Genomic DNA, 16,794 nt, shown 5'->3' on the forward strand with positions numbered 1-16,794 from the left:
AGCATTGGCTCTGGTTTTGAATTGCAGGTGGCAGAGAGCAAGGCTTGATACAACAGTTGTGTTTGATAGCTCTGCTCATTGTTTTTCTTTTGAAATGTAGTTAATTGTGTTTTCCCACTGTAGAAGCTCTACACAAAACATGAGTTTGTCACTGTTGTTCATGGGTCCGAGGATTGCCTTATCTTGCTTTTCTTGCTTTTTTTGTTTTGTTTTGTTTTGTTTTGCTAGAAGCAAGTTCAGTCCAAAAGTTAATTGAAGTTGGTAGGGTTTCGCACATAGTAATTTATTTTTGGAACTATTAAGATTTCTCAAGTTAGAGTTCACCAACAAAATTGAGTCACTAGTTTTTACCTTAAATTTTTTCTAATTTAATTCAGACACAAAAGATAAAGCTATCTGGGATAGAATTTTTTTGTGAAAGTTTAGTATTTGTCACCTGTTATGTGGATCAATTGTTTACTTTTGTACAAGTTTATACAAATTTTATTTAACTGTCAAAAAAATTTGGCAAGTGTGTATGTTATGGTTAAACTCATAACCTAACAATGTTCCTCATGGAGAAAATGTTTATACAGTTAAGATTTGTAAATGTTTCTTTCTTAAAACTATTACAGTGCATTCAATTAAAGCATTTTTACTCAAAGATATTATTACTCAAGAATGGATACCTAGATTCTTGATATGAAATATACAGTTTGTGGAATTCTTATAAAGTTAATAGAATCTGGAATCAAGGAAAAAGTGTTCACTTATCCAGGAAGGTCTGACAATAGTAGTTAACAAAATATAATTCTTGGGGCACCTATGTGGCTCAGTCAGTTAAGTGGCCAACTCTTGGTTTCCACTCAAGTTATAATCTCAGGATCATGAGATCGAGCCCCGCCTCTGGCTACACACTTAGTAAGAATCTGCTTCAAATTCTCTTTCCCTCTCCCTCTGCCCAACCCCCAACCCCTCCTTGTGCTCTCTCTCTAAAATAAAATAAAATAAATAAAAAAAAAATAAAATAAAATAAAATAAAATAAATACATAAATCTTTAAAAATATATATTTCCTCATTTGCAAAAACATGGATGGAACTCAAGGGTATTATGCTAAATAAGTCAGTCAGAGAAAGACAAATACCATATGATTTCACTTATATGTGGAATATTTTTTAAAAAACTAAAAACAAATGAACAAAAACCCAAACATTTTCTTAAATATTAAGAACAAATTTGTGGTTGCCAGAAGGAAGGGAGTGGGGGAATGGACAAAATAGGTGAAGGGGACTAAGAGGTACAAACCTCCAGTTATAAAATAAAAAAGTCACAGAGATGAAAAGTATACTATAAAGAATATAGTCAATAATATTGTAATTACATTGTATAGTAACTGTACTTATTGTGGTGAGCATGGAGTAATGTGTAGAATTGTTGAATCAATATGTTGTACACCTGAAACTAATATAACATTGTATGTCAAGTATACTTCAATAATCAATTTTTTTAAAAAAGAAAAATCTCCAGAAGATGTCTATATATATGTATATGTACACACATATATATACACACATATATACATATGAATGAATATATATAATTCTTTAAGTTATATTCTCAACTATAAAAATTTGATCTTTAGTTTTGCTATGCTAAAAGTAATCAGGAATTACTTTTTGTGTTTTATTTCCTTCAGTGACATCCATCCATAGATTTGTCACAAGATCTTAGATTAATGAGGTTTTTTGGCATTGCTAAAAAATATTCCAGATTCAAGGCATTTGATAGGTTTGCCAAATAAAATACTGGGGGGAAAAGTCATTGGGAGATGTTGTGGGGTGAGCGTAAGGGAGGAACATGAATATTTTGGAATGTGGCTTAGAGTTTTCATATTTGTTTCTAGCCTTTTTAATTTGGAGAGAGTAGAAGTAGGGTTTCTGGGTACAAACACAAGACACCCAGTTAAATTTGAATTTCAGATCAACACCAAATAATATTTTTAGTATCAATATGTCCCAATTTTGCAAATATCGATGGTTGATCTGAAATTCAAATTTAACTGGGTATCCTGTATTTTTGTTTGCTAAATCTGGCAACCCTACCTATATGGCTTAGTTTATGCTCTAAGACATGTTATGATTTTACTGAGGAAAAGATAGCAATTAAAGCCACTCATAATATAAGCAATGAAGCATGTGGGAAATGGAGAGATTCTTTTAAGATCATTTTATTTTTTATTTCTTGATTCAGCAAGTATTTACTGAGTGCCAACTAAATATCAGGCACACTCCTCAGAACAGAATATATATTGGTGACGAAAACCAGATCTGATCCTTCAAAGTACTTACAGTCTAATGGGGGAGGCAGGTGATAAGCTAACTAATTACTCCAATGGTGGTAAGTGGTGCGAAGTGAACAAAAAGTCTTAATCTGTAATAATCTGCTTCACTGATTCAAATAGTTTCAAGTTTCAATTAAGTGGAATTAATAGCTCTTTTTTTTTTTAAGTAATAAAGGATGTGGGAAAATTTGATTTAAACAAGGTGAGTGGGTGGTATGCCTTAAATACTAAAAACCTGGCTAAGCACCACCTGGTGGCAGAGATTTTGAATTTCAGCTTGAATTTTTGTGGAATTTTATTTCCTAAAGATAAGTTTTGAAGATTAAATGTGCAAAAAGAGACTTGTAAGTTATAAGACATTTTAATAAAATGACATCCAAATTAAAATTACCATAGTAAAACTGAACCAAAAGAACAAAATCTGGAGTGGGTGGATCAGTCGGTTGGGCATCTGTTCCGAGTTGGGCTCCCTGCTCAGTGGGAAACCTGCTTCTCCCTCTCCCTCTACCCCTCCCCTTCCCCCTCCCCTGCTTGTGCTCTCTCTCACTCTCTCTCTTAAATAAATAAATACAATCTTTAAAAAAAAGAATGCTTAAAAAAAAACAAAATCTATTCAGTTATTTTTGCATTGAATATGCCAGCAAATAATTATGAGCCAATGAAGATAATAATAGGATGACACAATACTCTTCCAAATATTTATATAACAGAACTGTAATTGAATATTAATACAAGAGCTGTAAGTTGATTATTAGCGTGCCAAGTATTTCACATGTATTATCCCATTTAACCTTGCCAAGAATTGTGTGAAGTACAGGACCACACCACAGAATTTCCCCAGTAGAAAATACCGTGATTTTTAATAACCAAACTTAATAGACATATTTTTCTCAATTCAACATTTTTAAAAAGATTTTATTTAATTATTTGAGAGAGAGAGAGAGAGAGAGAATGAGCATGGGGGAGGGAGAAAGAGAGAAGGAGAAGCAGACTCCCCACGAAATAGGGGGCCAGATGGAGGGCTCTGTCCAGGACCATGGGATCATGACCTGAGCTGAAGGCAGATGCTTAACTGGCTGAGCCACCCAGGCACCCAATACAGCATTTTGGTGCCTTTGTCTATATTGGGGAAAATATATTTATGTCTCCAAAACTGTATAATTTTTTTAAACAAAATGAGGTATGGGAAAAATTTTGATTTACATTCCAAATAAACTTGATCTAAAGAACATCCAAAACATGTGTAGACATGTTGAGAACCACACAGAATCTAACAATGAGGCTGCACACCTCAATTGTTGCTGCTGCTGAGAAAGGCGAGTTGTCCTGATGTGTCGCCATCACGCCACTAACATTTAGCTCTAGTTTTTGCTTTGTAATATTTCACAATGAGCCCCCTCCCAAAGCTGAAAAAGTGATGAGAAAACTATGGGAAAAGAAGTGAGTGATCAGAGTGCTTACAATGAGAGAGAAGACGCTACTAAAATATAAAGCAATGTTTTGTTAAGACTGTTTTGGTTATTATCAGAAAATAAATACTTGAAGCAATCTATAACCTAACATTTTTTGTTTTGTGCTTACATATTAATTTTACTGTGTTTTCTTTAAATTTTAGGAAGTGTTTGTAGGTTTTATAATGCATTAAAATTTTTTTCAATTAAAAATAACGGAAAATAGGCTCCCTGTTGGTTTTGGGGTAGAACCTGCTTTCCAAGAGTTGATGTTAAGCAAGAGACACCTATTTAGTGTCAATATTATACCATTTTACAAAGAGACTAAGACATTTGTCCAAACTCCCTAGCTGGGAAGGGGTAGAGCCCTGGTGGCTGGTTCCAGGGGCTGTGTTCTATACCCTATTGACGCTGGTTCCACTGTGGCCCTGCTCCTGTCCCACGGATGGTGCATACTTCACATCAGCATTTCTCAAAACTCTTGGTCACTAGATTATTAGGTTGGGATGTTACTAGATTAATAATATATCACCCAAAAGGGAGTTGTGTGGATAGATTTGGGAAATGCTGCATTTAACAAAATAAAACATGTTACTCTACTATTCAGAACCAAATATGCAATGCCGTTCTCTAAGATTGGTTGCTGAAGAGGAAGTTAACATTTCCTAGACTTATTTGTTTGAAATTTGTGTAAAGAATGAGATTGCTAGCATAAAATATATAACATGTATAAATTATGTGTGTGCATATATATATGTATATATATGCCTTGTAACATACTAATACTGACTTAAGCAAATGTGTGTTTGTCTTACATAACAAAAAGTCTGAGGCAGGGCAGTCCAGGGCCAGACTCATTTCTCTTTCCCATTCTGCTCTACTATCCATAAAAGTCATTCACACTCACAGTTGTCTCCTCACAGATACAAGATTTTGCTGCACCTCCAAGCCTTACAGCTGATTTTCAGGGAAGAGGAAAGAGAACAGCCCCCAACACCCCCACTCATATTTCATTGACCAGAGGAGCACCCCTAGCTGCAGGGAGCTTGAATTCAAGTTTTTACATTTAAGTCTCTGAATCAGTAAGTTACAATGTGGTGACAAACCACAAAGCTTGATTTCATGTTCACATGACACATCATCAGCTGAGGGTTGGCTGTGGCTGTGCTCTTCGATTTGGGACCCAGACTGAGAGAGCAGCTACATGCTTCCCATGGGGGAAGGATACAGAGGACGGCAGAACCATGGGACGGCTCTTAAAGACTGCTCAGAATGCTGTCACTTTCCCTCACGCTGCATTGGCTCAAGCTGGTCATATACTAAGGCTGGCAGTAGGACAGAGAAATATAATCCTCCTACAAAAAACATCACAGATGGTTGGGCATGTATTATCCCATGCCCAGGAAAGATCAATATAATCTTTCTTATATAATAAAAGCAGACAACTGAGAATAGACTAGAAATGGAAGTTGAGTCAGCCATCTATAGTGTCTGCCACAGTTCACACACACACACACACACACACACTCACACACTCACACACACCACCCACAACCTTTTTATTTATTTATGTTCCAGAGCATTTTACAGGACAAGTATTCATGTCCTTTGGGAACTGTGGCCTTGAGCCACATCATATCCCTTTAATAAAATAACTACCTATAAAAACATCCTGGTATAAAATACTTAGCCTCAAATGTGGGCTACAGTTCCATCCAGCATTATAATAGATTCCACTGCAATTGCACAGATAGCAGTCTGTGTCACAGTTATTGGAAATTTCATGTACAGTAAAATTCCCTGTGGAAAAGACAGTCTCTTCAATAAATGGTGTTGGGAAAACTGGACAGCTACATGCTAAAGAGTGAAACTGGACCACTGTCTTATACCATATACAACTATAAATTCAAATTGGATTAAAGATTTGAATGTAAGATCTGAAGCCATAAAACTCCTAGAAGAAAACATAGGCAGTAAGCTCTTTGACATCAGTCTTAGCACTATTTTTTTTTTTTTTGGACCAGTCTCCTTAGGCAAGGGCAACAAAAGTGAAAATAAACAAATGGGACTGCATTCAGCTAGAAAGCTTCTGCACAGCAAAGGAAACCATCAACAAAAAGGCCGCCTACTGAGTGGAAGAAGATATTTACAAATCATACATATGATAAGGGGTTAATATCTAAAATATATAAAGAACCCATGTAATTTAATATCAAAAAAACAACCAGAGGACTTGAATGGACATTTTTCCAAAGAAGACATACAGATGGCCAATAGGCACATGAAAAGATGCTTATCATCACTCATCATCAGGGAAATGCACATCAAAACCACAATGAGATACCACCTCACACCTGTCAGAATGGCTAGTATCAAAGAGACAGAGTAAGAAGGGTTGGTGAGGATGTGGAGAAAAGGGAGCCCTTGTACACTGTTGGTGGGAGTGTAAACTGGCACAGGTACTACGGAAGACAGTATGGACATTCCTCAAAAAGTTAAAAATAAAACTAATAAAACTATTAATCCAGCAATTCCACTTCAGTTATCTGAAGAAAACAAAAACTCTAATTTAAAAAGATATGTGCAAAAAATAAAATAAAATAATAAAATAAAATAAAATAAAATAAAATAAAATAAAATAAAATAAAATAAAATAAAAAAGATATGTGCACCCTGATGTTTATTGCAGCATTATTTAAAATAGTCAAGATATGAAAGCAATCTGTGTCCATCAGTAGATGAGTGGATAAAGAAGATATGGGGTATACACACACACACACACACACACACACACACACAGAAATATTACTCAGCCATCACAAAAAAATGAAATCTTGCCATTTGCAACAACATGGATGGATCTAGAGGGTATTATGCCAAGTGAGATAAGTCAGGCAGAGAAAGACAAATACTGTATGGTTCTGCTCATATGGGGAATCTAAAAACAAAACAAAACAACAAATGAAACAAAATGGAAACAGACTCAGAGATACAGGAAACAAACTATTGGTCCCCAGAAAAAGGAAAGGGTTGGGGAATGCAGATGAAATAGGTGAAGGGGATTAAGAGGTACAAACTTGCAGTTAGAAAATAAATATGTCACGGGGATGTGATGTACAGCCTAAGAAATACAGTTGATAATATTGTGATAACTATATGGTGACAAATGGTAACTAGACTTATCATGGGGATCATTTTGTTATGCATAAAAGTATCAGATCACTATGATGTATACCTGAAACTAATAGGATATTGATGCCAATTATACTTAAGTAAAAAAAATCCTTTATTGTCAAGGTGATATAATGAACTATATTTATTTATAAGCCAGGAGAATTTCAGAAAATAGTCATGTCTAGTTATTAAAGATTTTTTTTTTCCTTTTCTTCTGAATCAGGTGCTGTCATACCATGCAACATGTTCAAAAGCTGAAGTTGACAAGTTTAAGGTAAGGAAGCAAGGGGTGCCCTGCTAGGACATAATGTTAAACTTCACATGGCTTTCTGACCCATTGTCACTTGCCTCTGTAGAATCATTCCTGCCCACTAGGTGTTAGGGAGTAGAACTGGGCAAAGGTGTATTTGAATCTTTCAATCTTAGAGGGGAAAAGAGACTTAAAAATAACTGAGTAGCCCCTTTATGATCATTTAAATGATTCAGTATTTATATCTTTTCATTTGTTAGGTAAGTAGGATATTAGCAAAAAATCTGCACAATATTGTGAGAATCAGTTTGCATGGCTTTGGCATTCGTTTTTCCTCCAACTTTCTGTTCACTTAAAATCAGTATATTTTCATCTGTAAAAATAAGTGAAGAGATTAGGACAATAATAGCTAACATTTGCCAAATACTTACTATGGACCAGACACAAGGTAAAGCATTTTACCTATATAATTTGAATCTCATAATCCCGTGAAGTACCTACTGTTTTGCAGATGAGTCCGTTGAGACATGGAGATGTTAAGTTAGGCCAGGGTCAAATGATGGTAAGAGGCATAGCCAGGCAGTCTGGCCCTGGAACTGGAGTTCCTAACGACCGTGTTTGCTGATGTTCAGTGGGACCATCTTCCAGCTCTGACATACGACAAGTCTATGAATGAGTCTTAGATATTTTTATCTTTTTTTAACGATTCTATTTTTAAGTAATCTCTACACCCAACATGGGGCTCAAACTCACAACCCTAAGATCAAGAGTCACACGTTTCACCAACTGAGTCAGCCAGGTGCCCCTAGATATTCTTTTTCACCTCAGTCACCACCGCTCTCTTAAAGGCAGCCCAGAATTCTTGTTCCTCTCCCTGTACTTCTAACCCATCATGGTCAAAATATGAGAGTGTGGGAGACCTGATTTTCCTCCCTTTTGAAAGCTTTGGCCTCTGCCTTTTTAAGTTTTTATGGAATCTCAGAATTATCAGGTTCACCACCACAACCCTAAGAAAGATAGTGTTTTGTATCATGATATTTCTATGTAGTAACACTTGGTGATGGCTCTTCTTCTAAGGGCTTCGTTTACGTGCAGATACGTTCATCTTCCCAGGAAGGATGGCTCAGGGCCCTTTGGATCTGATCACTGAATCACATCATTAGCTTTGAGTCACACTAATAAGGAAAGGAAACAAAGGAAGACTCCAAACTCAGAGTAGGGATAAAGGAACTGCTCAGAAGGGCAGGGAGCAGCACACTTAGTGAGGGCTGCGTGGGCTGTATCCAGGGATGTGTTCCACTGGCTTGATGAGAGGCTTAGGAAAAGACCTGCAGTGGTGACCCATATCAGGAGGGACATGTTGCCAGTAAGAGGTGGCAGCTAACAGCAGAAGAAGGAGTCAGAACAACCCAAACCGTGGCAGCCAGGAGCCCCATGTTAGAGATATAAACCTCCTACATCCCAGCTAGAATGTGAATGCCACTGGGGCAGTGCTTTTGTATGTTTTGTTCCCTGCTCTATCTGTGCAGTTCTGGGAACATGGGAAGACTTAGTAAATATTTGTTGAATGGATGCATGCATGAATGAATGAATAAATCCAAAAAGTTCAGTGTTCAGAAATTCAAAACAACTATTCATTAAGAAAACATTAAAACCATGGTTACATGTGATTAATTTTTAGATCCTCTATATGTTTTATAAATATGTCCATCAAAAATATGTAAAGCTCTTATACTTTAATAAAGTTTAGTTACCTAGAAATCTAATTTAGGGCAATATATTACCACAAATATTTTGCTGTTCTTACTGTTTTATACTTTTACTATAAGTATCATTATCATCGTTTCTAAAAGAAAGAAGGGACCAGCAGGGAGAAAGACAGCAAAGCGCACAGTGTGACAAATGTGACTGCAGGAGCTATTTGATGGGACATATGCAGACCCACAGCAGGCCAAAATCAATAGCTGTGTACCCTCTAAAGGTACTGCCCTTTGTTCAGCCTTGATTCTTAATTCCTTAGAGTAAGGAAAACACCACTGTCTTGCAATATGCCATGCTTTTCTATTGTTGGCTCACAAACATACTTACTAAAAATATGAAGTATTTAAATTTGAGAACAAAGGGTTATTTCGTGTTAAAATTGTCAAGAGTATTAACGAATTTACTCCAGATTTTATCCTGAAAGATACTGGTAAGTATCTTATACTGTAATTGAGATATAGTAGATAATTTTAACCTAATGGCTTTTTTCCCTTGATATATAAAGTAAACAAAACATTCTCACAATTGGTAGCTGATGTCTTATAACTGCAGCAATAACATTAAAATGTAGTGAGCTTAAAATAATCCTGCACGTAGACACTGAAAAGTATTTACTGAAGTTTCACACTGGAGTATGTGCAATGGAAGTTTCCTAATGGTAACTAAATAGTAAATAAATGCTTTGTTTTGACCCATATGTACAGATAAACCATGCTTACATTCAAATATATTGCAAACTTTGCCACTTACAATAATTTTTAACAGAGATAGTAAAGAAAACAGATATCAATAGAGATTTGAAATCTGGAACCAGAGTTATCCATAAAAGTTTATCATTTAAGGATGGCTGAGTCAATGTATTGGATTATGTGCAGCTGGGATCAATGATTCAGAGATTAAGTCAGACTTTGGAAGGAAATATCATCATCTAGTGCTGACGAGAATCTGGTGGTCAAATACATGCTTACACAGGCCAGACTCCAGTTGCAGCCCAAGCTGTACCACATCTGGGATTCAGATATGTTGAGAACACCAGTGAGAAGTCGTTGACACACAATTGAGTAGGAGACCTCCTAGTTAAGAACTCTTCCTAGTGGAAATTGAGGCCACAGGCCTCAGTGTCTAGATGATTCCAAGTTCAGCATGAGATTTGTCTCTTGGATTTTTCCCTTACCCCAGCCTCCTATGGATTGATGTTCTGAGCTAAAATTGTGAATGGACACAAAAGGTGTGGCCCTTAGTACAGTTTCAGTGCAATGAATGATCCCAAGATCATGAGGGTTCCAGAGTACCAACAGAATGCAACAGAAAGAGGCAACCTAACAGAAGTAAGCTTCATATTGACCAGAGGGAAAGCACCTTCTATCAAAATGACCAGCAGAAGCTGAAGAAATAAATGCAGGCTGAGTGGTCACATGTTACGGACAAGTAAGGTATACCCTGAGAATTCTTGGAAATAAGTAGAGAGATGGAGATCCCACAGTATTGGAGAGTACAATACACAACCATTAATTACTTTCAACTTACTACCACTTATACTTGTACTCTTGTGCCATCAATGGGATGGTTTCAAGGAACACAGATTTGATAAACCTATAGTCAAGCTTTAAAAATCATTAATGCAAAAAAATAAATAAATAAATAAAAAATAAATAAATAAAAATAAAAATCATTAATGCTAGGTTAATATCACTTTACCTTTTTTCATATCTTGTCTTCCTATTTCACACCTATCCATGTTTGGTGATTTCTTTTCCTGTCATAGAATACCATAGGAGAGGGAAAAGATGTTTTTATTTTTGTTTTGTTGTATTCTATTAACTCCTGTTGGGAAAAGTCTCCTTCATGGGTGTGTGGTGGTGGGTGGGCGAATGGTGGTCAGAATGTGGAAACCGTTCTTCTAGAAGTATTCCTGGATTATCTAGCCATTAAAACTGGATGAGACAGCAACATATAATTGCTAACCAAAGAATGTCAGAACCTAAGCTTATTTTTGTGGTCCTGATGTATTATTTATACCTTGGGAAATGGTCCTATTTTGGAGGGCCACCTATCACAAAAAGATCATAGAACTTCCTGGAACTAATGAATTAACTTTTTTAAAAGTCTGGCTGGTTGAGGTTATAATGTCAATAATTTATCCTTTATGGGCTGCTTGCCCTGTGCACTGAATGAGGAAACCAGGATCTAAAGAGTGGTTTTTATCCTCATTAACATTTACTGATCTTCCTTGAACTTGAAATAAGAAAGGTGTGCCCAGAAAATTTGTGCAGATTTTAATGCCTGTTTATATCTCTTCTGCTCTGCACTAACGGAAAGAATGTATAAAGACCATATTGACAATTAGATCTCTTTGAAGATGACTGGTTTAAAGGCTTTTAATAACCTGAAGATGCCAGCTGTGATAACATAAGAAAATGAGTTTAGTACACCAATTATATGCTCCTGCAATTTTATGCACTTTCCTAAGATTCCAACGCGGTGGCCAGACCAAACAGTTACCACTATATATGCCAGTTTACCAATTAAAATCAACTCATGGACACTCTCATGTTATATTGCCACCTTTTATCATCCCTTCTTTCAATTCCAAACTGCATGGGTTATGGCTGCAATCAGAGATGAACTCGTTTACGGGACTATTTAACTGCCTCAGTAATTAAACACTGATAACTCATGTTGGGTGTTTAGGTTTGGACTACCTCTTGCGTATTTCAAGTTATCAATGTTAATGCCTAGACCACAAATTAACATCCTGGTAAAGTAAATAAAATAAAGTGCCAAGGAATAGGTACCCCCTGTGGCCTTTACATAGCAAAGTAAGAATGGCTACATCAAAAATAAGACCCTACAACCTCCTCTGTAAGATGGAGGGCAGGGGACAGACTGGGCAATGAGATGTGATGTACTAGGCTTTTATTATTTTTTTTAAGTAATGACGCTTGAGGAGACATCTTCGATCCATGAAATATTCAGATGTTATCATAAGCAGCTATGTCCTCAGAACTGCCCTGCCAGCTGTTCGGGTAGATGTGTCTGTCATAGGTCCTGCACAAGGGTCCCTGAGCAAGGAGGCAGGAGTTGGGACTCACTCCCACGTGGCTGGTCAAGTGATGGGATACCTCTTAGTAACTGATCTCCCAGTGGGCGCACCTTTCTGCTAATCACACAAAGACAACGTGTGCTGGCCACTGCCCCACCAACTCTGTTTCCAAAGCTGTGGAAAAGTCCAATTCTTGCAGTGGCTTCTTGCAGAGGAAAGTGTCCTATGTAGACATAGGGTAACACCATGGCACTTACCCAAACCCAAGGCATGAGACAACTGCCTTGGAGGGTCGAGGTAGGGCAGGGCACCGGGTGGCGGAGGCGTGGGGAAATCATGTTGCCCACCACAATCAGCAGGAAGCACCTTCCAGCTCTTCTTGGGCAGGCTGGGTGCTCCCACAGAGATGCCTCCAGAGTCCAGGAGGTAATGCAGGACCTCCAGGGGCCAGGGAGGGAAAGGGGCTTTCTCTTGTTTCTCTAGCCTCAGCCCTCACAGTCTTCCTGAAATGCTGCCTTTGGAAACCTCAACAACCAACCACTTTCCAGTTCACCTCTGCTTCTTTCTACGGTTGTTTCAAAGATGACCTCGCAGTGGTATAAATGGAATTTGGGGATCATCTTACACCTAACCTATTCTGTTTCCTCTCTTGTCCCCATCTCTTGATTTGAGGGCTTTGTTTTTCCTTTAAATAGTATCTATGCCAAGTTTAATTTCTGAGGTTTTTTTTTTTTTTTAATCATCAGGGAGTTATTGAAGCTTCAGCAGGAAACTGGCTGCAGGGAAAACAGCAGAATCAGCATCTGAAAGGGCATGTCTTCCTCCTGTGGCAGCCAGCTGAGCCACTTAGGACACATCCATAAACACGTGGAGTGCTTTGTGTCCAAATGTCCGCATGTTCTTGCAGGTTCCTCTTTATGAATTATGTCTCAATGAAATGTTAGGTCAGAAAAAAGATGGTTACACTTTGTCACTCTTGAGTGTTGAACACACTGGGGAGGAAAGTGGTGTGAGGGGAACCGGGGCTGAAGTCCATCCTGGCCTTTCCTACTGCTGAACTTGGTGGCTATGAGTTGAGGGCTCCTCAAGAACTCACCTGGCCAAGATACACCCTGTGGTGACCCTGGCCTCCTCTCCAGTCAGCTTAAACAGCCATCATTTGCCACTTGTTTTCATTTGGAAACAAAACAGGGACACTGTTCCGAAAGATCACGATGACTGTTGACACTCCCTGGGAGGAAGGATGCACCTGGAAGGCATTCTCCCACCTTCTTGCTTCCACACATTAACACAGCTGGTCTACTGCACTCCTTGAGTGGCACACGTGAAGGCCCAGGGAGTCTGACCCTGGCAGAATGAAATAAAAGGCAGTTCATTTTTGGTTTTAGAGCAGTGATGAGTCCTAAAGGTCCAGGGAAAACAGGAGTGGAGGACAATCATGTGGCCCAGTTAGAGCGCTGACTCTTGAATGGTGAAGGGAACTATAGAGGCCAAAGTGGTCAGACCTTTCCAGAACACGAGGGCATCTGAGACTGTATCAGTCTCCTTCTTTCTGGTCTTTCTCTAGTTAGAGCCGTCTATGACTACAGGTAAGGAATTGGGAAATAAAGAACTGATGCACCCTCACTTCGGTGATACCGGTTTGGTTTAGCAGTCATAATAGTTGGTTTTCTCTCTGTATCTCCTTCGGTATACATAGGAACTAGAAACTCCTGACTGTTACGCTTCCCTCACCTTCCTCTCCAGAGCCACACTTTGGATATAATTATCCGGTCACCTTTGCGTCCTCACACCTGCTCACTCCCATGTGCTCTTCTCTCCATCATGATTTCAGAATGTCTCCCATGCTCCCACCATCCTCACAGTCACCACCACCAGCTCAGATCCTCATTCTTTCTCATGCAGACATTTGTTATGCATGCTCTCCTAGCTGGTCTCCCTGGTTCCCTTTCTCTCTGACTTTTTTTTTTTTTTTTTAAGTAAGCTCTTATGCCCAACATAAGACCTGCTCCCAAATTCATCCTGTGCATAGTGGCTAGATCAACAGTACTCCTCTGTTGGTGCCAGGTTCCTTTTCACAAAGCTCAACATCTTCCATAAGCCTCTAGATTCCATCATTTCAAATTCTTCAGTTGGACATTAAAATGAGTGAAGGCGGGGATCCCTGGGTGGCGCAGCGGTTTGGCGCCTGCCTTTGGCCCAGGGCGTGATCCTGGAGACCCAGGATCAAATCCCACGTCAGGCTCCCGGTGCATGGAGCCTGCTTCTCCCTCTGCCTGTGTCTCTGCCTCTCTCTCTCTCTCTGTGTGACTATCATAAATAAATAAAATTAAAAAAAAATTTAAAATGAGTGAGGGGAAGTGGGAGATACAGGCTTCCAGTTATAGAATGAATGAGTCATGGAAATAAAAGGTACAGCATAGGGAATATAGTCAATGATACTGTAACAGCATATGGTGACAGATGGAAGCGTAGCATAATGTATAGAGAAGTTGAGTCACTGTGTTGAACACCTTAAACTGATGTAGCATGGTGTCAGTTGTACCCTCCATCAAGTCATTCTCACCATAATTCAGGCAAAAATGATCTGCTCGTTTGCCATTTTTTCATTATATTTATCAGTTTCCACCTTATAATATAAATCTTTGTGCACCTGTCCATTCACCAGATTGAACCAGGAGCATCTTTAGGAGCGAATCCTTGTCTTACTCATTTTTTGTAACCCTTGGATTTCCTAAAGTCATGTCTTGCACCTGGGGGCTGATGAAATTTCTACAAAATGCATTGAACTGTTTGCAGTTTTGATGGCAGAGGTGCTTACAACATGTGAGTAGAATTTTGAAGCAAGGATCTATGACAATAAGAGAGTCTGCAAATTTTATCTCAATACTTAAGTTCTTGGTTGCTAGTTTCCTAAGAAGTCTGAACTATATGACAATAAAGGGATTCATTTTCTTTGTTTAGGATATTTTCTTTGGAGTGTTCAGTAATAACAATATCTACCCTTCCCTACTGTGGGCAAAGGCCTCTTGTCATTAATTCTTAGTTGATTTGGCAATTTCTGTAATACAAGTACACTTTGGAGATGTTGAGGGTTTGTTTCCAGAGTAGTGCAACAAAGCAAATACCAACATAAAGTGAGTCAAATGAATTTTTGGCTTCCCAATGTATATAAAAGTCATGTTTACACTATAGTCTATTAAGTGTGCAATATAGTATGATGTCTAAAAAAATAATGTACATATCTTAATTAACAAACATTTTATTGCTAAAAAAGGGTAACCATCATCTGAGCTTTGAGCAAGTCCTAGTCACTCATCACAGATATATAATAACATATATAAAATATAATAATAATGTAAAATTTTATAATATCTTGACAATTATTAGAATGTGACACAGAGACACGAAATGAGCAAATGCTTTTGGAAAAATGGCACTGATATACTCACTCAACACAGAGCTGCCACAACCCTTCAATTTGTTTAATCCAAAATATCTGCAAATCACAATATAGCAAAGTGCCATAAAATGAGGCATGCCTGTATTAGGTAAGATTCTTCACTCTGTATCTATCCTGCTACCACCATCCTGATGACTAAATCAGTTAAAATTATTACTTCCTTGAATCTCAGGATGACTTTCTAATTCTTTTTATTTGTATGGTCCTGAATTCTGTACCTTGTACCTATTTAAAATTATGTGCTGCTTTGGGTAGTTCTGCATGGTTTCTCACAATTGACAATGGATCCATCCAAAAATCTTTAAAATGTGCATAAATCATGACTGAATTGATCTCAAGGCCCAATATGAAACACCAAGTTAGGAGAGAATGTCTCAGTTGCCAGAGCTGTCCCTTTTTTTTTTTTTAAGATTTTATTTATTTATTCATGAGAGACACACACACACACACACAGAGGCAGAGACACAGGCAGAGGGAGAAGCAGGCTCCACACAGGGAGCCCGACTTGGGACTTGATCCCGGGACTCCAGGATCACTCCCTGGGCCAAAGGCAGGCACTGAACCCCTGAGGGATCCCCCGAGGATTTTTTTAATTTTTTTTTTAATTTTTATTTATTTATGATAGTCACACACAGAGAGAGAGAGAGAGAGGCAGAGACACAGGCAGAGGGAGAAGCAGGCTCCATGCACCGGGAGCCCGACGTGGGACTCGATCCCAGGTCTCCAGGATCGCGCCCTGGGCCAAAGGCAGGCGCTAAACTGCTGCGCCACCCAGGGATCCCTCTGTCCCTTTTTAAAGCGATCTTTGTAAGGCCCCAGACATAGAAGACGATAGAGCATGCATGTAAATAGACAAAACAGCCACCAGACCACTGGGTTCATTTAAAATTTCTAGGCCTCAGGTTTCCTCATCTGCACAACAAAGCCATTTTCAGCTAATAAAATGCTATAATTTTATGAGCCTATAAAATGTATCTCCAGGAGGGAAGGGGAAAATAAAACGCAAAGCAACATAAAGTTGACAAAACATCTTGGGGTTCTTCTAATTTCTAAATACCCAGAGCTTCAAATTTAAGCTCTCTTTAAAAATTTGGACATTTGGTGGAAGACTTGGCTCAGCTTGATGTAATTACATATTATAAGTGATTTCTAAAGCCCACTGTGGCTATATCATATTTGAAGGGTAACATTATACAGTAACACTCGTGAGAAAGATAAGTGATTATTTTAGGTAGGACAAGAATTTTAACCTCATCAGTATAAAAAGTATACACTAAGGCTACCTAGAAATCTTTAAATAATCATAACGCCTTAAATAATACAACTTAGC

The 16,794-nt window shown here is 38.2% G+C and overlaps 1 protein-coding gene across 7 annotated transcripts in view; it reads left to right on the plus strand.

Annotated features, from left to right (window-relative positions):
* PDE11A (phosphodiesterase 11A) overlaps positions 1–16,794 on the plus strand; it is a 406,550-nt gene that overhangs the window by 260,471 nt on the left and 129,285 nt on the right. For all 7 annotated transcript variants that reach the window (XR_013371375.1, XR_013371376.1, XM_077883001.1 and 4 more), the window contains one exon: positions 7,171–7,221. Coding sequence is in view for 5 of the 7 variants with exons in the window: in XM_077883001.1 (XP_077739127.1) it covers positions 7,171–7,221 (51 nt within the window). In the remaining 2 variants the exon portion in view is untranslated. The remainder of the gene's footprint in view (positions 1–7,170; positions 7,222–16,794) is intronic.

The sequence above is a fragment of the Canis aureus genome, chromosome 34 (assembly GCF_053574225.1).
Source record: "Canis aureus isolate CA01 chromosome 34, VMU_Caureus_v.1.0, whole genome shotgun sequence".
NCBI classification, from domain to species: Eukaryota; Metazoa; Chordata; class Mammalia; order Carnivora; family Canidae; genus Canis; species Canis aureus.